At 38.3% G+C, this 20,382-nt stretch overlaps 1 protein-coding gene and 1 non-coding gene across 5 annotated transcripts; both read right to left on the reverse strand.

The window, feature by feature from the left end:
* Positions 1–1,001: 1,001 nt before the first annotated feature.
* On the reverse strand, positions 1,002–14,827 carry CUNH1orf210 (chromosome unknown C1orf210 homolog). 4 transcript variants are annotated; one of them, XM_039323179.1, is made up of 6 exons: positions 14,697–14,827; positions 14,046–14,137; positions 11,236–11,337; positions 9,288–9,795; positions 8,191–8,304; positions 1,002–6,674 (listed from the first exon to the last, which is right to left on the reverse strand). In XM_039323179.1, the coding sequence occupies exons 3-6, from the start codon at positions 11,320–11,322 to the stop codon at positions 6,304–6,306; spliced, it is 1,080 nt and encodes a 359-aa protein (XP_039179113.1). In that variant the 5' UTR covers positions 11,323–11,337; positions 14,046–14,137; positions 14,697–14,827; the 3' UTR covers positions 1,002–6,303. The 4 variants fall into 4 exon arrangements, with proteins under 4 accessions (XP_039179113.1, XP_039179111.1, XP_039179114.1 ...); XM_039323177.1 differs by having other exon boundaries at positions 1,002–6,677; positions 14,697–14,820; XM_039323180.1 differs by lacking the exon at positions 14,697–14,827 and adding an exon at positions 10,251–10,379 and having other exon boundaries at positions 1,002–6,677; positions 14,046–14,100.
* A 4,352-nt stretch (positions 14,828–19,179) lies between these two features.
* On the reverse strand, positions 19,180–19,372 carry LOC120299041. Its single transcript, XR_005554307.1, has one exon. It is a non-coding gene; the product is annotated as a U2 spliceosomal RNA (small nuclear RNA).
* Between the last annotated feature and the right edge of the window lie 1,010 nt (positions 19,373–20,382).

Below are 20,382 nucleotides of genomic sequence, written 5' to 3' on the forward strand. Positions count from 1 at the left end.
TCACAACATCCCAGTACTTCCGTGCGGTGACATCATAGGGGGGCAAGTTTTCTATAGTACTTCACTGTTAGCGCTTAGACCTAGAAAAGAAAGAGTCCTCACGCTCTCATTGGAGTTGAAATTGCAGTGTCACTGAGCCTTGAGATGTCAGCCGATTTTTGGCTCGTGGGAAGATGTAGTCCTCTTGTTTTAATTAATAACTTTTTTAAATGTGTTACAGCATACCGAAAGGTAATACAAAAAAGCTTATGCACAACATAATATATCTGGATTTGCAAAACACTTTTGCTTTTCCGAATTATTGATTTACCTAGTTCTCATACTAACTTGTGTTTGTTTGTTTGTTTGTTTGTTTGGCACTTATATCTACTGAAATCTGTTTCACAAACTGTAAATATTTTTCAAACTCGGTAACATTTAAGGTTTGTAGACTTCCACTCTCAGAATTCTGAGTTTAGGTCCAAACATCTTAAAAATTGCCAACTTTGAAAACCTCTGCTCTAAACCAAGTGGCAAATGGTCAATTTCCCTTGCCCTGGTTTAGAAGTCATAAGCAATATCATCAGAAGGGAAAACAAGCTTCTCTTTCCCCCATCTTTGTTTCTGATTTTTGGTGTTTAAGGTTATTTTTAATTATATGTGCAATAATGGCGCTCTCTGTGCTGCAAAAAATTTTGGCCCTTTTAAAATTAAGAGCATAGCTTGAAAGGGCTGTGAACAAGATTGGGTTGAGCGTCACACCAACATCATTCCTGACAGCATTTGATTAAAGTTTTGAAATCTCCAAGAAGTTGGAGTGTCGGTGACTATGCAAAGGGGCTTCTGCTTCAGAAACTGCCATCTCCGTAGAAATAGGTAACACAAGACCAGCCAGGAAAGGCATTTGATTTAACACTTGTTTTGTCTGTTGTGCTAGGTTAGGTGGCATGGTTTCCTGTTATTCTCAGTACATGCTGGAGGATTGTACGCAATTTCAGCCTTTATCTATCACACAGAGTGGATATGAAGACACATTTTTATTTATTCAGAACAATATTGTACATTAATCACTGATCATTTGAATCCAATCCCTTCCAGAGCTTTTTTTGATATTTTGAAGCAGATGAGCACCACCTTGTGGTTTAACCAGGCCATGGAATTTTCCTGTAGATTATATTTTAAACGAATTTACTAGGAACTATATTCTGTATATTGACAGCTCTGTAACTCAGTGTTAAATTTGGTATACTGATGAATATATGAAGAGGGCCTTTAAATCATTTCCCAGTAAAGTCTATAGTTATCTCTTGGGAGATTGGTCTGTCTCCCAAGAGAGAGAAGAAAGAGGTGAATCCTCTAGCCCCAGATCTATATGTGCTACAGCCAAGGAGTATATTTTAGAAATTACTTCAATTTTTTTTAATTTTAAGCTTTTAATAGTGACAAAGATAGCACATGTTGTGAGAGTCATATCTCTCACAAACAGCAGAGTTTGGTGCCTCCTGGGAGTAAGATAGTAGAAGCTAGAACTACAAGGGTAGAGAAACTACAAGCTACTACTACAAAGCTGGAGGTACGCAGGATATGAAGTCCTAGAGGGCTTTAGGAAAGGCAGGACAGGCCTCTAAGCTGCCATCTTATAGCTCAGTATTCCATCAGAGTGTTTGAAAGAGAAGATAACTTTGGCTAGGTTTATAAACTATTTTATATAGTACCACCATCATCATCGTTTTAGCCATTTTCTATCCACTGCAGGATGAAGACCTCTTCCGCATGTTTCCAACTAATACAGTCCTGAGATTTCCTTTGCCAGCTGAACCCGCAATATTTGCTGATGTTGTCGATCATTGTCTCTATTTTTCTACAAGTTTTATATGAACACTTGGCCAAAAGCAATGATAGATGGCAGAGGTCAATATCCTTATGACAGCATAACAAGTTTGGCATATGGAAGGCTGTGGCTTGCAATGTAAGAGGAGTAAATAGTAAGGAGCGTGAATTAGCACATATAAGAAAAATAGATATATTGTAAAAATATATCTTTTGTATTAAAAAAAATCTAAGACAAAGGGATAGAATGTAATAAAACTGAGTGAAGATGGTCTGTTCTTGTGGAATTGATGAACATTCCTGGTAAGTGAAAGTGTAAATTTAATGATGAATGAAAGAACTAAAATCTATATCAGAAAGTATGAACATTTATCATCTGGATTGTTGTGGATGCATGTGAAAAGAGGAATCCACAGAATGGTGATAGTTGTATGTTATGTTCCAGTGAATCATAATAATGGAAGAACTAGAGATGAGTTAGAGGAAAATTGTGCAACACTGAAAGAATGTGTTCCAGAGGGAAAGATTATTCTGCTTGATGACATGCTTTGAGGCAATACCTTGAGTGAGGAATTTGATTGGTCCAACCATGTGAAATTACTGAGGTGAGTCCTAGACCACAATTTCTACATGTGCTTAAATACCTAGGTATATATTTATGTAATTAGTCTCACCCTCTGAGATTTCTGTACATTCCTATTCATGTACTAAGTAGCTGTATCAAATAAGTGATTTCATACTTCCTAAATGAGAAATTACTCTTGCTACAATCAGCATCTAATCATTTGCATATTCAAAAACAATTGTCCTGCCTCATCTGAACCCAAAACCCCATACATTTCATGGACAAAATATTGTAATGACCATTGCAGGAAATCAAATAGCAAATAAGATAACTATATTTAATCTGGTCTTCAGTAAGATTTAGACTTTATGGGTTTGGGGTCTTATGAATTATTGCTTCCTTCTGTTTCATGGTATGGGGAAGAAACTATTTTCAAAGGAGACAGAATATAATACTACTGTATGTAATTTGGATTTCCAGGGGAGATATGGCAATCTGAAGATGGCTGTGCAAAAATGTTGTTGACAATTGCAGCAAAGACCAAGGAATGGATAAATAGGCCAATTCCTTGGAACATCTCTAGATAAGGAGAGGATGGGAGATTACCCTCATATCTTCCTAACAGCTGCTTCTTACAAGGAGAACACAGGACCGTGATTTTCCTATGGGATGAGTGCCATGAGATGGAGGGATTAGCCATCTTTCTCACAACCACGACAAAGACTTTTAAAGGATATTAAATTTGCAAGCCTCACTTTCTCACTTTCAGGAATTGGTCATTAACTATTTTTAAGTTATTACAACTTTCAGAATGACAAGTGGGAAAATGCTAATGACTCTACCTTTAGACTCGAACAAAATTCTTTTTAATCATAACCTTAAGAATTTAATGTTGTAAGCTGCCCATAATCTCCTCGTGACGAGGCAGGTAACAAACAAATTTAGTAAATAATGTCATGGTTCCGATAGATGAAATTCTTCAAAGAACTTTGAGGCATTGTTTACCTTAAATAATAAACTTCCTTTTTACGACCCTGTAATCCCTTAATTCAGGTGATTCAGGGCAACTGGATGAAGCTGAGCTTTACTGACCGGATACCCTTCCTGACGCCATATCAGAATTTATTTATTTTTTGTGCTCTAGGAGAAAAACATCTGGATTGAAATCTCAACCTTCCAAGTGGGAGGTGAGTGTCTTCGTCACTAGGCCACCACAAACAATAATTAATAATAATTTAAAGTATCTGAAATAAACAGATAAGCAATTTCATGAGTTCAAAAACTGGACACTAGAGGGAACTAAAGAGGAAAGATTAACAAGCTTATAAAACAGTGGTTCTCAACCTTTCTAATGCCGCGACCCCATAATACAGTTTCCCATGTTGTGGTGACCCCCAACCACTTATACATCACCGGGTGCCAGGGGCGTGGCCAAAGAAAAAGGGAAAAAATGGCGGACAGCCTTGTTTGGCGACCCCCGTGAAATGGTCATTCGACCCCAAATGGGGTCCCGACCCACAGGTTGAGAACCACTGTTATAAAATGTTGCAAAATATAACAACAATACTGAATGAAACCTTTGAAGAATGGAATCAGAAAATAATAGCAATATCAATAATGTCAGTAATAATATTTACTTGTATGGATAGACTGTTTAAAGGATGTTATTGAAAAAATAAAAGATGTAGAACAAATTTTATCTGACAAGATAGAAATGGTTTTGCAAGTGGATATACAATTGACAGGACAGGAGAATGGCTTATAAAAGGATGTTTCATTGGATCTACAAAGAAACTAGCTGAAGTTTTAAAATTTAAAAAAGGAAGTACAAATGAGAAACCAGAGGTGTGACTTGGATAATTTTTTCTTATTGGATTTACAAAAGAGGCTTGTTAGAGCTTTGAAGAACTCTATGGAATGGGCCAAAGAAGAAATGAAGAGAAATTATAGCAATATTTTAAAGAATTAAAGATTAAGATTGTTGGAAATAAAAGGAAGTCAAACAAAATTGCACAACCTGTGGTAAGTGTAAAGAGAAACTAATGAGAAAGTTACTGCAGTTTTTTGTACAAATGTATTATATCAGATTTTTCTTCATAAAGAAATTGATGAGACTTAATTAGACCTTACCAACCATGCATGGGAAAACTTACTCAGACATAAGTGCTGCATACACAATGAGAAAATAATGTACAGTGAATGTTGCAGAATTCCCACACTCTTTACACACCTAACAAATCTACTATCAGTTACTATTACTTTGCAATGTGATTAGATAACAAGACAAACACCTCTATGTCACTCCACAGATTGTGGCTGTCAGAAGACAAACTTGGTAATTTTAGGGTGTTAGATACTTGGTCTTGCTGTAGTTGCATCATTCTCTTTGTTGTTTAATGTCTAGTACAGTGTTCTAACATGTGGCCAACAGTGGGAACAAGGGGAATTTTGCTTGTTTCTGTATATCATCAAACAAAAACATTGAAGTTATTGTAATAGTAATTGTTAGCACAGAGCAGCTTTTGAATGGCTTTGGCATGATCATCCTAACTCTATTCACTCTCCTTGGTTTTTTGCAACTGATGGATATTGTGTGGTACAGGTAGTCTTCAACTTACGACCACAATTGAGGCCACAATTTCCATTGCGAGGCAAGGCGGTTGTTAGATGAGTCACACCCAATTTTAGAACCTTGTTTGTCATGGTCCTTAAACGATTCAGTGAACCATTAAGCAAATCTGGCTTCCTCCATTGATTTTACTTGGCGGAAGCTGGCTGGGAAGGTCGCTAATGGAGGTCACATGACCCTGGGATGCTGCAACTGTCATAAATACATGCTGATTGCCAAGCACCTGAATTTTGATCCTATGACCGTCAGGATGCTATGACAGTCGTAAATGCAAAGAACATAAGACACTTTTTTTCAGTGCCATTGTAAAAATTTGAACGCTCACAAAATGAATGGTTATGAGTTGAGGACTACCTATATAGACAACACCAGGACAGATAGTATAATGATTGTCCTTAATATAAAGCAAGGCCGGCACCATAGGGACAAGAGTAAAACTGCAGTCATCGAGATGTCCCAATTATGCTGTAAATGACTCCTGCAATAAAGAAAGGCCTAGTAACAGCAATGAAGCACTTGCTCCAAATTCCTTTTAATAAAATGGTGAGTTTTCAGGAAAAAGGGAGAATCTCAAACTCACTTTAGATCTGCTTTTTTGGCATCATCTTGTGGCAATCCTCTAAGCTTCCCACACCCACAGGTAGCACTCCCTAGCTGTGATAAGCTTAGGGAAATGTCTTCAATGAGATGCATAGAGTTTATGGAAGATGGTTAATGCTGCCCAGGGGCAAGGTCCTTCCCACCAGCTGCTTGGAAATAGATTTTCCCTAACCCACATAGCAATCAAGCTTTTAAAAAACATCCGTTGATGCCAAGGCACAGGTGCGGTTTTGGGGGAAGGCCATGAAGGATGAACTTCTCTTCCCAAATGCTGCAGTTCATTTGAAAAATTATTTCCTGTGCTCCAAACAGACTCTTTAGAAATCTCTTTATCAGTTTTAATGTAAGCTCTAAAAAAATTGTAGTTGATGGATGTATACAAGAAAAACAAGTACAAAAGAATGAATCAAGTATGAGTCTACATGGGTGTATGTGTACCAGCAAGAGAATGGGTTGAGTGTGTTAAGAGAGAACTCAGGCTTCCACTTGACTAATATTCAGGAAAACATACTAAGTACTAACCACTGCAGACATGCAGCTGACCTCTTTGCCCAGTGTCAAATTTGCCTTTGGGCTCATTATCAGTTTCCTATTATAATGAGAATATCACTTTCCTACTATAATGAGAATATCAGGAAACCCTAAAAATGAAAGGCACAATGTATGCACAAACTGGAGTGCATAACAAATGGAACTCTTCCTAAAAGGGTCTTCCAACTTTGAAATGAGGTTCCAACTCCAGATCCTCTTCTTCCTTCTTCAAGTCTTGATTGGGCACAATATAGTTATCTTCTATGAAACCATCATCATCCTCTGGATAGCACTCAGAAGCTCCACTTACTGGTTGGTTCCTCCCATACATCATGTCCATGTCTCCTTCCTCAATATGGCTGCTTCCAATGGAACGAGAATCAGGCAACCGTTGATGGTGATAGCTGGCATGCTTTTTCTGGAGCAATTTGCATTTGGCAATCAATGCAATCAAGAGGGAGATGGTGATAGCCAAAAGCACAAACCCAGCAAAGTAGAGCCAGTTTTTCCCAGCTGTTTCAGTAGAAGGTGTGGTAATAGCTGCTGCAAAGAAAAGAAAGGTTATAGAGCTATTAATGAACTGGAAGATCTGTGGCACCTGTAGCAAACTACAATTATGCCAAAATGATAATGTGTGCATGGTGATGCCATCATATAAATGCTACTGTTACATACTTGTGTTCTGATATGTGATGCAAATATGTAAGATGTGGCATTTGCATCATGGTATTTGCCACCTTATGCCCCTGTGGATGATCTGAGCAATACTTTATTTTAGTTGCATTTCCAAGTTTGCAAATCCTGTGCAAACTTTTATATAGAAGTAAATCCAATAGAATTCACAGAATGTACTACTGAATAAATATGAATAAGACTGCCTTAGCATTCTCCCCTTACAAGATGTGAACAGGAAATAAAAAGAAGAAATGTTCCATGAAAGACCTGGCTTCCTTTATTTAAGAAATAAAACACCATTTGTCTCCTCTGTTGCAATGGATGTCATTCTCTAGAAAATGAAATCCATTATTGTGGAGTGAGCTGAGCAGTGAAAATGCACATGCAGTTATATAGTTTATTGTCTGTTTAATTCTTCAATATAGCCTGAGATACAGGAATACACTGAGGTACAGACTGGAAAATGAGAAAAGCAGATGTGGTTGGGATTACATAACATACCAAACCACATTTTCGTCCAACATTATGGAGAAGCCCAGCCTATGTTTTTAGTTTATAGTTCAGTGTGATGTTAAAAAAACCAAGGCTTGGAGCAAGATAGGCCAAAGCCAATTCAAAATGTAATCATTTCATGGAGAGACTTGTGGGTTTTAGTAAAAATAACACTGAAATTCCTTGTGCTTTTTTTTTTTAATATTTTAGAAGCATATATAATCTTGGCTTAAAATAATAGTCATTCAAATGTATTAGAAGTAATTTCTCAAAGACGAAATCAAGAACAACAAAAGTCAAAAGTGTATGGGTTAGTTCATTGATTAAGGCATCAACTATCAGATTCTTTTAAGACTGAATCTTTTCTGATCGGTTTTTTTCCTCCTTTGTTTTGTGTATGCATACATGAGAGTGTGTATTGTGTGGGTTTAGGGTTTGCTGATTACCCCAATATAAAAAGTTGCTAAATATCATCTTTAGAAAGATAATATTAAATACAAAAAAAAATCTGAGCAGGATTTCCCAATGTTGTCTTTTTCCCCCCTTCAAAGCGACTATTTTGCAAAGACTTTTTTTCCCCCTTCAAAGGGACCTTTGGGGGAAAGATGAGAAAAAGTGATATTTCTTATCATTATAGTTTCAGGACTCGCGTCAGTTTTATCAAAGTAGGAACTTCCTCACTGCCAAATGGCCCAGTTGGCTTGGATCAGCAACGGATGCTGGCTCGTGATGACTAGGACTCCAATTCATCTCAATGAAAAGTTTTCTAGGGAACAATTTGTGATGGCTTTGGAACTGGAGAGGGGAATGCCACGTGGAATAAAAATCATATCATTGTGTTGTTACTCTGAATCTACAAGGTTAGAATCATATATTTTGCTTCACTTACTATCATTTTCTAATGGTGATGGCTGCTTCGTAGCCACAACATAAAGGAACTGAAGTTTTCTTCTGTGGCTCATGGTCTCATAATCTGAAGTTCTGATTTCTTCAGTCTGGAGTTCTATGTTTAAATGATAGACAATCTGTTTAAGAAATAGCTTCATTGTTATTTCTGTTGCTCTACATCTTGAGCCGAGGTGGCGCAGCAGTTAGAGTGCAGTACTGCAGGCCACTTTAGCTGACTGTGTTCAGCAGGTCAGCGGTTCAAATCTCACCGGCTCAAGGTTGACTCAGCCTTCCATCCTTCCGGGGTAGGTAAAATGAGGACCCAGATTGTTGGGGGCAATGTAAATATATATATATACATTGCTTACTGGTGTATACCGCTTAGAGAGTGCTTGCACTTAAAGCGGTATATAAGTCTCATAAATAAATAAATAAATAAATTTATGTTGGTTCTGATATTTGATTGATAAATACGTGCAAACGTTCTTTTATGAAACTTAAAAAGGTAAGGAAAACTTTTTCATTCCTAAAATGAGGCTGCTCAAATAATTTTTAAATGGCTTTCCAGATACGTTTGCCATCCAGTCCACTATTTAACTGTTAGGGTATAATACATGAACATACAGTATTGACTGAGTTCATGTATTGCATTAAACTATCATTTATTTTTGCTTTAGGATGAAGTATAACCTCATTTGAAGTAAGCTTTAAATCACAGTGATGTGAACTCTATTGATTATTCAATAAACCATCAGTGAAAATTTTGCTTTAATGTCTTGGGCCACTTGCAATTAAACAAAGTGAGAGTTGTTTGTGGGGCTTTTCCCCCATGAAACTGGAAAGATTCAAACATATATAAGGTTGGTCTTGTGCTCTTTGTAAGATATTACATTGCATGATTGTGTATTCACACAATCATTATTTTTTCATGACTCAAAAATAAATCCTGTGCACAACCAGGAAAGTCAGCTATGCAATAATATTATTTGCGTACTAACACAAAAGTTGATTCAATATAGCTTTTTTTTTTTTTTTTTTTTTACCCTGACAGAAGAACATATTGCTGAATGCCCTTCTCTTGGGCAATCTTGGCCTCACCTTCTTTCTCTGGCACTGCTTTCTGGAAAGGAGTTAGGGAATCACTGCACACTGAAGGGTTCCCCTGAAGTTTGATATGGTGGATTCTTTGCACATTTAATTGCACAAGCTCATGTTCACAGGGCAGTTCATTGTCTTGCAGATCCAGATGGACAAGGATTCCAGAGGCAGGAAAAATGGAGAGGTCCAGAGATTGAAGTTTGTTGTTGTTCAGATATAGAGAGTGAAGGCTTTTCAAACCTCTGAAGCTCATTCGGTGCACATAAGAAATGCCACAGTTGCTTAGATCCAAAAGGCGAAGAGCATCCAGGTTACAGAACAGAGAGGAGGAAAGAGTAGGAATGCTGTTGCTGGAAAGGTTTAGGGAATGTAAGGAAGGGAAGCTTCTCAGAAAAGGTCCATGCTTGGGCATCGTCAGGGAATTGAAAGACAGATCTAGGATGGTAATGTGTCTGGGAAGAAAATTGGGAGGATGGAGAAGGCTCTTTCCACTGCAGGCAGCACGTCCCTACAAAAATATAGCCACGTGTGAAATATTAAAAAAATTCAGTGGAATTAATGCTTCAAACTAACTTGGGATTTTTTCTTTCCATAAGAATCACTGAGTGACGTCACATAGAAAGGTAGACTTTGTTCCTTCCTTTTACATAAAACTAAAAACAGAATTTAAATTAAAATTTGGATTATTTGCCAGGAACCTTGATATTACCTCACAGGTGGGATTTTTTTTAGAAACCTTTTCTTTTTTGCCAAATGTTATAATGAAAAGTTAAATACTTTCAGTTTCTTAGTACAGTACTTTCACACAGAGTGGGCAGCACTTATTTTGTAATACTTTTCCCACCCTTCAATTCTTTTTTCTACCATGTCCCTGTGATATTTGCCTTCCTCTCACTTCCAATCTATACCTGACACAATCTTAGTCCTATTTATCCCTTCCTTGTACACAGTATGTTTTCCTACCTTAAGTAAGTAGCTGCCCTCATTAGTTTCCAAGCGAGCACAATCAGACTCATTTCAGCATCCATTCTACTAATTCAAGGATAGGTAAATAGCACTTTAACTCAGCTCTGTGGAAAAATCCTTTGAAAACTGAAAGACATTGAAACCGATCAAAAATCCCACAATATTGTGAGCAAGTCCAGATTTGACTAATTAGTCCCAAATAAATACCCATGTTTGGCTAGTAGCAAGCAAACCAAAACCAGAATCCACTATAGCTGTGATATGAAGATGTTTCTTGCACAGTTGTTAATAATGTAAAATTCAGTACTGAAAAATTATAAACAATTGAACCAAACTTGTCATTCCCTTTGAATTGTGCAACATTTGGAAACAACTGGAAGCAATCACTGTATCCACTGAAAAGGATACTCTGCAAAAAAAACCAGCTCTTCTATTCCTCCCTCCCCCCAAGGAAAATGGAATGCAAATCTGTCTCTTTAATGGAGTTTGTCAAAGGTGACATCTTGAGCTACCTGTATCTTTTACACTGAACTTGTATGTGTGTGTGTGGGGGGGGGAGAAATCTCTGTGTTAATTACACAGTATCCTTTAGCTCTCTTGGCTTTCACCATTCCTTGTTACACATGTTCATCCCAGTTTGGAGCAGTAATCTATTTCAAGGATGCCAGTTCTCTTGAAAGAAGACTTGATGTACTAGTTATCAACCATCCGCTTGCGCACTCTTGAGAGGGAGAGTGGTTCAGAACATCTCTTCTGATGGCTAGATTTAAAGAAATCTAAGGAGTCGAGATTTGAGGAAGATAGAAATTTGTTCATATCATCTTGATTACCATTTTTATTATGGTAATTATGTAAATTGGAAGTTTATCTACAAAACCAGTATTTAACCAAATACAGTCATCAGGCTTTCTCACGGTCTAAGATCCTCCCATAGAGAACATTTAATTTAGTTTACAACTTGTAGAAATCACTCCTTGCTTACCATTTTATCAATGTTACAAGGATGTCCAGATACCGCAGACCATGGCAAGAGAATGCTGGAGATCCAGAGATACCAAATATTTTTCATTTTGCTTTAAAAAAACTGTAGGATAGAAAAAGAATGCAATGCACGTTTGGTGATACAACAACAATCCTATGGACCTGTCCTCACCTTAACAGTATAGTAATAAGTTGATAATATAAGTAGGAAAAGTAAAGCATGATTATTTTCAGCCTCCCCCAAAAACTTTTATACCTCTCTGGTTCCCCAATCATACAGTACATTCTGCAAATTCACAACTGTATTAAGCATAGTTTCTCCAGCATACCACACTGGCTTGATAGACACAATATCCCATGTTATTGAAGAGCCATGATGGCACAGTGATTAGAATCCAGTATTGCAAGCTAACTGACTGCTCACTGCCAGGAGTTCAGTCTTGACCGGTTCAAGGTTGACTCAGCCTTCCATCCTTCCAAGATCAGTAAAATGAGGACCAAGATTATTGGGGGCAATATGCTGATTCTGGAAACCAGCTAGTGAGAGCTGTAAAGCACAGTGGAGCAGTATACAGGTGCCATTGTTGATATTATTTAGATGATTTAAATTATTTAGAAGCCACAGTATCAGACTTCATAAAATAATACAAACCTCAGACAGACAGTACTACATGTAAATCCAGTTAAAAACTATGAGTGCAACTTATATTTATAATACAAATAGTGTACATAGGCATGTACCTACCATCCACAGGATAGTGGTGGTGGTGTTTGTAATATCTGATCTTGAGCGCTAATGTGATACCATGATCCAGTCCTGGTTGTTTAAAATTACAATTCAAGTTGGGATATCACACTGGAGTGATGTTGAAGGAGGCATTATCAAAAAAGTAAAACCGAAAATTCAAGCCAGAAAAGGAAGATAAGCAAAATAAATAAATCTGAAATAACATTAGAATGCTGAACAATCCAGTAGGAAAAGGACCAATTGTCTGACTTAAAAGAAGCAGGAGGGATTGGTAGAAGAAAAGTCAATTCCAATTTGGTTCAAAAGGAATCTCCTGCTGATCAAGCTACATTGTGATCAGGAGTGGCAACTGCATGAAATTTTGCTGTCTCTCATTGCTTCTGTGGATGGGAAACTTCTGTTTTAAATACATTGCTCTCAAAAGTGACAAACTATGAAAACAAATAACACAAACAGCTTCATATTTTCCATGTCAATTTCTTCCCTGGTAAAGAAAAGAGTAAGTTTTTCTTTAGCCCATTCAGAATAAGTAAATTCATGCCTTAGACATGAAAGCCGGCTGGGTCACTTTGGGCCAGTCACACTCTCTCAGCCCAACTCACCCCACAGCGTTGTTATTGTGAGGATGTTTGCTGAGTTTATAAAAAATAAATAAAGGCAGGATAAAAAAATTTACAGAAGCCCTTCTGCCTCATCAGTTAATTGTGATTCTTGCTTTATGGGATGACAGTATGTTTGAGAAGAATTGCAAAAAATGGAGATATTGTTTATTATGATCATTGACCAACCAACATAAAACAAAAAAGTGTACAGGGCAGACCAAAGAACTATAAGATGACATATACTCTGACTTTAGCTCTGCAGCAGAATTTTACAGACTATGAAATATTTCAAACATTTAGGGAAAAAGATATTTCTGTCAGAAAATTAATCCTATAAATTAATCATTGAAGAAAAACGATCCTGTACGCCCCGAGAATTTTGTTATTAAAGAGGCTATAAGACAAAAACTGCTAGGGGGATGCTGGGTAGCCTGGACAGCCTCAGCAACGTTAAGATTGTAGATTTCCCCAACATGGAAGGGGAATCCTGGGAGCTGAAGTCCACGCATCTTAAAGTTGCTGAGGTTGAGAAACACGCTATAGAACGGTTATATACAACTTTGCTACTGTAGTTTCTTCTAAAGTCCAATGACCTTCTTGAGGTCATTCTCACTCTATCTAGCAAATCTAGTCCTAATTCAAAAAATTGTTCTCTTGAGCTTCTGTAGAGCTGGCCTAGGCATACTGACAACAGATGTCTCTATTATAGGCAGTACAAGTTATTTGTATGCTACAAACCCTTGCCTTTGCTGGAAATTGAAATCCATAACCCCTGAAGGGTAACAGGTTGTCTCTTACTAATTGGATCTGATAATGTGAGCTTTAAGATTCAAACCACATGGTTCTTTCTAGGATTATCTGCCTTTCCTGTCAAGCATTACTGCATTTAGCACAAACTGAAAAAAATCTTCTTATTTTTGCTCAATGGTCTAAGGTAGTTGCAAGAAGAAGAAAAAAAAATGAAAAAATGAAAAAAAAGTTGTGAAAACAGCAGAAGCATTTGGCTAATTCAGGTTAAAAAAAAATCACAGTAAACTAGATTTTGAAGAGGCATTACTAGCTTTGCAAAATTACATTGACCTTCATGGGTCATCCAGATTTTCAAGGACTGATATCCTTTATCTTTATATAGAACTTGGCTCCAGGTTTCCTCAGATACAAGACACACAGACTTAAGAAGTTCCATATTGCTTACCTTCTGCTTAAAAAAGGAGTCTGGTTTCCTGATTCTGAGCCACTCTGCCTCAAGTTTAAAGGAGCAGCAAATGTGTTGTTTCCTGTTGGAGAGGATTCTCCCATCCCCCCATGTTTACATGCACACCCGCACACCCTACCCCTGCCCCGTTTTAAAAAAAAAATGTGCATGGCCACTAGGCACGGCGTTTCAATCTGAAATGTTTATCCTGCTTGTATACTTTTCACTGTTCTCCAAATACACCCTGCAGGGAGAAAACTATTTACCTCAGAACTCATGCTCTCTCTGGGTGTGCTCCTCTGCTTTCTCCCCGGTGCTCTTCCTTTCTGGGTCTGCGCACGAGGGGAGTGGCAGGTGCCTAAGAAAATGGAAGGTAAATGTGAAAAGGGTGAAAGGTAATGAAGCTGGTTACACATTAACTAGAATCGGCTTCTCTGGTCTTTTTAGAATGATTGGACAAACATGGGTGACTTAAGTAGCACAGTTGGAGAAAGGTTTTGTATAGAATGCCCATGCTTGTTTACACGAGCCTATGTATTAACTCGGGTTTCCTAATCTAAAAGATATGTTTGCGCATGTCTGAGGGATAACAGTTCAGTTATGGAGATTTATTTATTTATTGTGCAGGAGTCCAAAGCTCCAGTTTTATTCCCCACATCTGCATGTACAGCCACAGGGGGAAAATACCTGTATGCATGCCCCTCCAATTGGATTACGATAGCATCCTTTAGGAGCAAAAAACTATTGTGGCATGAAGTTGGCTGCCCCACTGAAGATCCTTATCATGCCTCTCTACTGAGATAATTATGTAAATGATGGAACAACTGGCTCCAATGATAATTTGTGGGGGGGGGCTCATAGAGGAAATAGTCCCTTTCCTTTTTAGTTTTATCATTGTTGTTGTGACTATTACTTACTCCTGTTATTGTCCTGGGTGGCATGGTGGCTCATCGTTTAAGATGCTGGGCTGGTTGGCTGAAAAGACGGCAGCCCAGATTTGAGACCCAAGTGCCACCCAAAGGGGTGAGCTTCCAACCTCGACCCAGCTCCTGCCAACCTAGCAGTTTGAAAGCATGCAGATGTGAGTAGATAAATAGATACCAGTAGAAAAATAACACTGCTCCATGACCTCATTCTGTAAAAATTCATTGTAAAAATCCAGGCACTGTGGTTAGTTTATTGTTCAGTATGTACAAGTAGTCCTCAACTTACAACCATTTGTTTAATGACCATTCGAAACTACAATGGCACTGAAGTGACTTATGATCCTAACCCCTACCCTCAACTCTCCTGTGGATATTTATGGTTAATTCAAACCCAAATTAGAAATAATAAAGTTTACTGTATTGTGAAAATGTAGACAGTGACTGGTTTGTATATCACACTAAGGTAGGGGTGTCAAACTCAATTTTATTGAAGGCCGCATCAGCATTGTGATTGTCCTCAGGGGGGCGGGTAGGTGTGGCCACAGTGGGTGCAGCCTACTGGGTGGGCGTGGCTGGAGGGGGTGTGGCCTACTGGGTGAACATGGCCAGCTCTACATCATTCGCGTCAAGGGTGCCTGTGGGGGCTGGGCAGGAGTGGGACAGATCTGAGGGTCTCTGGCAGAAGGGGGTTGGACCAGGACAAACGCCAAGGCATGGTCCACTGGAAGAGCCTGCTGAAATCCCAAGCAGGATATGTGAAGTAGGCGAGGGCCATTTGCTGGCCACTTCCAGGCGATGGTGCATTTCTTCATTCCTCACAAAGGATGACACCTTTCCATGCACTCGGGGTGGGGCCAATGCAGCAGTGTCTGGTCCCTTGCTGTTTCTAGATGGCTTTGTGGAGCTAAGACTGAATGCATTTCAGCATAGCTGGCCACCACAAAATTGTACATTGGCTCCCGGGTGGCCTGGGCTGGGGCCAAGGCAGCAGGGACCATTCCCGCACTATTTTCAGGATGGCTTCACGGGCCACACGAAACCACGTCACTGGCTGCATCCGGCCCCCGGGCCTTGTGTTTGACATGTCTGCACTAAGGCCATGCTTCTGAAGCTATACAGATAGTACTGTTCTCCCTAGTGTTTCTTTTTGAAGTAAAACCTCATTCCCACTCTCATGTTTTGATTTACTGTAACAATGCTTCAGCTGTAGGGCAGAGGTGTCCAATCTTGTTAAGACTTGTGGACTTCAACTCCCAGAATTCCCCAGCCAGCCACCTTTCTACAATCTTTTTCTAATACAGTACAATATCAGAAAATATCTTAATGGATGTAATGGATGAAGTCTTTGGGCAATTAAAAATGATTTATAGTGGTTATATTCACTACTGACCACTAGAAGACACTATATGACCAATTTGATTCTTGTTGGGACTAGCCTCTCAATGGTCTGTGATGAATTTATTTAATTATTAAATGTATATCCAAAGTGATTCTGGATGGCTTACAATACAATAAAAATCTAAATATAAAAACAATTTAAAATTACATGAATACAGCCATTGTACAAAGTTATATACATATACCCCAACTTTAGGGGGGAGGTCATGAGACTTCTAGTATGATATCCAGACAAACTAACATCTATAGCTCTCTCAGATTGCAAATAATCAGAAAGGAAGGTGTTATCATTCATAGCAATTGGACCTATTATGCCTTACAGTCTTTGGGCACATGTGGTTTCTTTAACACAAAAAAAGAAATTGAGGCATTATAAAATCAAACATCTTCCTATGGAGCAGGTCTGGTTTCCCAGTTATGGATGTGGAAGCAGGCATGTGTATTGGGTCTTGTTTCCTTTGTTAATCAGTGCTGCTGGATTACACAGTGCCACTTGTTTAAATGCCTGTTTTGCCTTCTTCCCCATTCAAGGATTCAACTGATTTCTGCATTCAGCTGGACCCTTCTACCACTGTAAATACTGTAATGTCTCATGTTGAGTTCATCTTCTCAACTTATATCTCATAGCTGTTATAGGTCCTCCTTTTAATGGCACTTATTTGGGGCTTTCATCTTCAGAAAGATGAAAGAAAGAAAACTGATAACAACCATCCAGAAAGTTCTACAAATTGTGGAGACTGAAGACAAAATGCCAACTAAGCACAACAAAAATGTTTACAAGAGGCAATTGCACTATATGCTACTGTGGGTGTATTCCCTGCAACTGTTCTTGTTGAGCATCTCCTGCACACTAAATTGCTACATTTGTTATTTGCCTACTGTAGGAACAAGGAGCCAGCACAAAGCAGCACATGAGGATGTAACAGCACAAACTTGTTGAACACACACTCTTGAAATAGGGAACTCAGCTATTGTGGAAAATGTGAAGCCATAAAACAAAACATCTCTAGTCTATGGGGCTGTACCATACTGTGCCATCCGTATGAAAAATACCATGGTCACAATCTAATAGAAACATCAGAAAGAAACTTGAAATATTTATCATTTCAAAAGACTTGGTGGCACTTCTCAGATGCAAGCTAATGATTGGAAACCATATAAAGGAGGCCTGACATACATCTCCAAAACATGCAACAAATCTTGATGGATCAGATGGATCTAGATGGGTCAGATATATAATATCTGGTAAAAATTATTGCCTTCTATATCCAGTTGTATGACTTGCCGAAGTCCAGAACATTTCAAAGACTATCTAATGATGAGACATTCCATCTCCAGTCTACACACTTTATGAAATATGATTAGGTACATTAGTATACCTGTATATTATTTGTGTTGCTATTGCATATTATATTTGTCATGGTGAAAAAGGTTTGTGCCTCTGTAAATAATCTCTGGGAGGGAGTTGTTTTGTGTGTGCGCACATACACACACATGCATGCCTTTGAGTCAGTGTTGACTCCTGGCATCTGCCTGGACTACCTCTACAGTTTTCTTGGCAAGATTTCAGACGTGGTTTGTTACTGCTGCCCGCATGAGAAAGGAAGGCTGAGAAAGAGTGACTGACCCAAGGTCAACCAGCTGGCTTTATAATTACGGTGGGCCTCGAAATCTGGTCTCCTAATTTCTAGCTTGCTGCCTAAAGCAACTACATGATTCAAACTACATAATCTCATTATATGTTTGTTTCTTACCAGCACAAATTCAGGGCAGATATAGTTCAAGGCCAACCACTTGAAGGAAGGAGAGGATATAAATGTGCATAGAGAAATTATTGCTGGTAAGTATGTGTAAGTAGAGAGAATCTATTTAGTGTAGTGGTTACAATACCAGGCTAAAATCCAGGAGACCCTGAGTTCTAGTGCTGCCTTAACATCTCAAAACACAGCAATAAGCACAGCAATTGAATTTTGTTAATCTAGGTTTAGGATCTTGCAGAGGAGTGGGTAACTTGCAAAACTAAAGTATTGTAGCAGGGTATGAATGGCATGTTGCTATAAAAATGACAAAGAGGATGAGGATGAGGATGAGGAGGAGGAGGAGGAGGAGGAGGAGGAAGAGGAGGAGGAGGAGAAGAAGAAGAAGAAGAAGAAGAAGAAGAAGAAGAAGAAGAAGAAGAAGAAGAAGAAGAAGAAGAAGAAGAAGAAGAAGAAGAAGAAGAAGAAGAAGAAGAAGAAGAAGAAGAAGAAGAAAGTTTTGAACATCTTCATTCTAGTGAGCATGGGGACTACTCAAGAGACACTTGAAATTCCAGGCCATGCTTTTTACACTGTTGTTATAATGTTTTGTGTGCACCTAGATGTGTCTTCTTTGACACAAGGAAGTAATAAAATGCATGGGGTATTATCATATTAACTGCATTTAATAAAAAAATAGGAAGAGTGAGCATACTGTGACATTTATTAGAGTAGGACCAAGATAATTAACCATTCTCAATTATCTCTTTCTTGAGAGTGAAAGTAAGCCTTAAATTAGTCAGATTGTGAATCTTGAATCAGGAACTTGGAATGCTGTTTTTAAAAAGTTCTGTTCTCATAACACATGTAACACCTACTGATTCTGTGAATTATCATTAGCTGTGATGCTGGCAGCTCTCTGTCAAAACTAGCTGGTTCAGCCAACTTTTTCCAGGAAGTAACTACTATGCCATAAATCTTTGCATCAGACTGATCTATATAGTGTAGATCAAAAATAAAATATTCATTTTATTATTAGCCACCCCTTTCCCCATTGACTAAGGAAATACTAGGGTAATTTGCCTGGCCACTGCAGCTAATCAAGGTTTTTGAAAGGTGTTCTAAGCTTCCAAACTTCAGCACTGCCTTCTACTACCCTATAAAGAAACTTCTTACCAAATCAGTTTTTTTATTCAGCATTTTTCCTGCATGGTTAAGTAAAATAAAATGATCATTTGATTGATTTTATTTGTGACTGGGTGAAGACTCATTCATTTTGCATATACCTGTAACCCCGATAGTTAACCTGGGTCGGTTGATCCCTTTTTGGTGTTTCTACAATACACTCACCACACCTTGCCCCCAGTGATTCAGTGAAGGGCATGTTGTTGTTTTTTATTTCTAGCTCTTAGCCAAATCTCCCAGTTCCAAAAATCCATTTAATATTTAGTTCTCAGAAAGAGAACATATCAAATATTAAACTGATAAGAACAGATACTACACTTGATCTTAGCCAAAAGACCGAGAAGCGATAAGGGCATGTTTATCAGATCAAGGTTTAAAAACTCCAGAAGCCACTGGATGGCAGCAAGGTGTTTTTGTATTCCTTTGCTGCCATTGAAGGCTGTTTGGACTTTTGCAGCCTAGATCTGATAGCCCTGATTAAGAGTATCATGGGAACATAACCATACTGATTACTGAATCAGGCCCAATATTGTTGACACTATTTGAGTAGTTGACGGCTTTAGCTGACAGTTGTGAAAGTTTTCAGACTGGGAATGCCAAGGACTCATTCTGGGACTCTTTTGCATGTTGACTTGAAATTCTGGGAGTTGAACTCCATATATCATAGGGTTGCTAAGGCTGAGAAACATTAGTATACCTCAGTTGTCTATAGTCTACTCTACTTGCATATGATTGCTAATATCATAGATATTTTATTCAAATTCTCCTGTCTGAACTTGTGTCAGCAGCCAACAGGTTTAGCAGTCCATCCAGCCTTTTTCTTATCACAAAGTCACTTTAAAAGGCATACTACAGTAACTTTCACAAATGGGCGTGGGAATAAAAAAAAATTAAGTCACATTTACATATAATTTACTAGTAAAAAGCTGGCAGTTGAGAATGGGATTTCCTTTTGCCTTGCTATCTCATGACACCACACTGGCTCATGACACTTCTTACACTGGCTGCTAGCCGTACAACATAAATAAAAAGAATATATGAATAAATAAGTGCAAATGCCATATTCCTTTCTTCTAGAACCATTGGAGGGCTCTGTAACCATACCAGATAAGCCTTATCCAGATTCTAAGATAACATGCTCTGCCCTCTTTCAAACAAATTTTGGAGTCAATAATAATTATACTACCCAAATTGCAGACCAGTTTGTTTTAGCAAGTAACTTTTTCCTCACCTTTCCCACCCTCCCCCACCTCCCACCCTAATTGCCTCACCTCCGTCTCCAGCTCTGCCATATTTATAGTCTGTTTATTATTCAGCTTTGGTATTATATAATTTTTACTAAATTTATTTTAAAAGGA

The sequence above is a fragment of the Crotalus tigris genome, unplaced genomic scaffold (assembly GCF_016545835.1).
Source record: "Crotalus tigris isolate CLP2741 ecotype Arizona unplaced genomic scaffold, ASM1654583v1 scf7180000024167.7108832, whole genome shotgun sequence".
NCBI classification, from domain to species: domain Eukaryota; kingdom Metazoa; phylum Chordata; class Lepidosauria; order Squamata; family Viperidae; genus Crotalus; species Crotalus tigris.

What these genes read in the sequence shown, in the direction of transcription:
- CUNH1orf210 (XM_039323177.1), bottom strand. Translation starts at nt 11,322, where the DNA reads ATGAAAAATATTTGGTATCTCTGGATCTCCAGCATTCTCTTGCCATGG. An exon ending in CTTGTAACATTGATAAAATG is followed by an intron (nt 9,796 to 11,235) that starts GTAAGCAAGGAG and finishes ATATTTTTGTAG; the next exon opens with GGACGTGCTGCCTGCAGTGG. An exon ending in ATCACCATTAGAAAATGATA is followed by an intron (nt 6,678 to 8,190) that starts GTAAGTGAAGCA and finishes TTTTCTTTGCAG; the next exon opens with CAGCTATTACCACACCTTCT.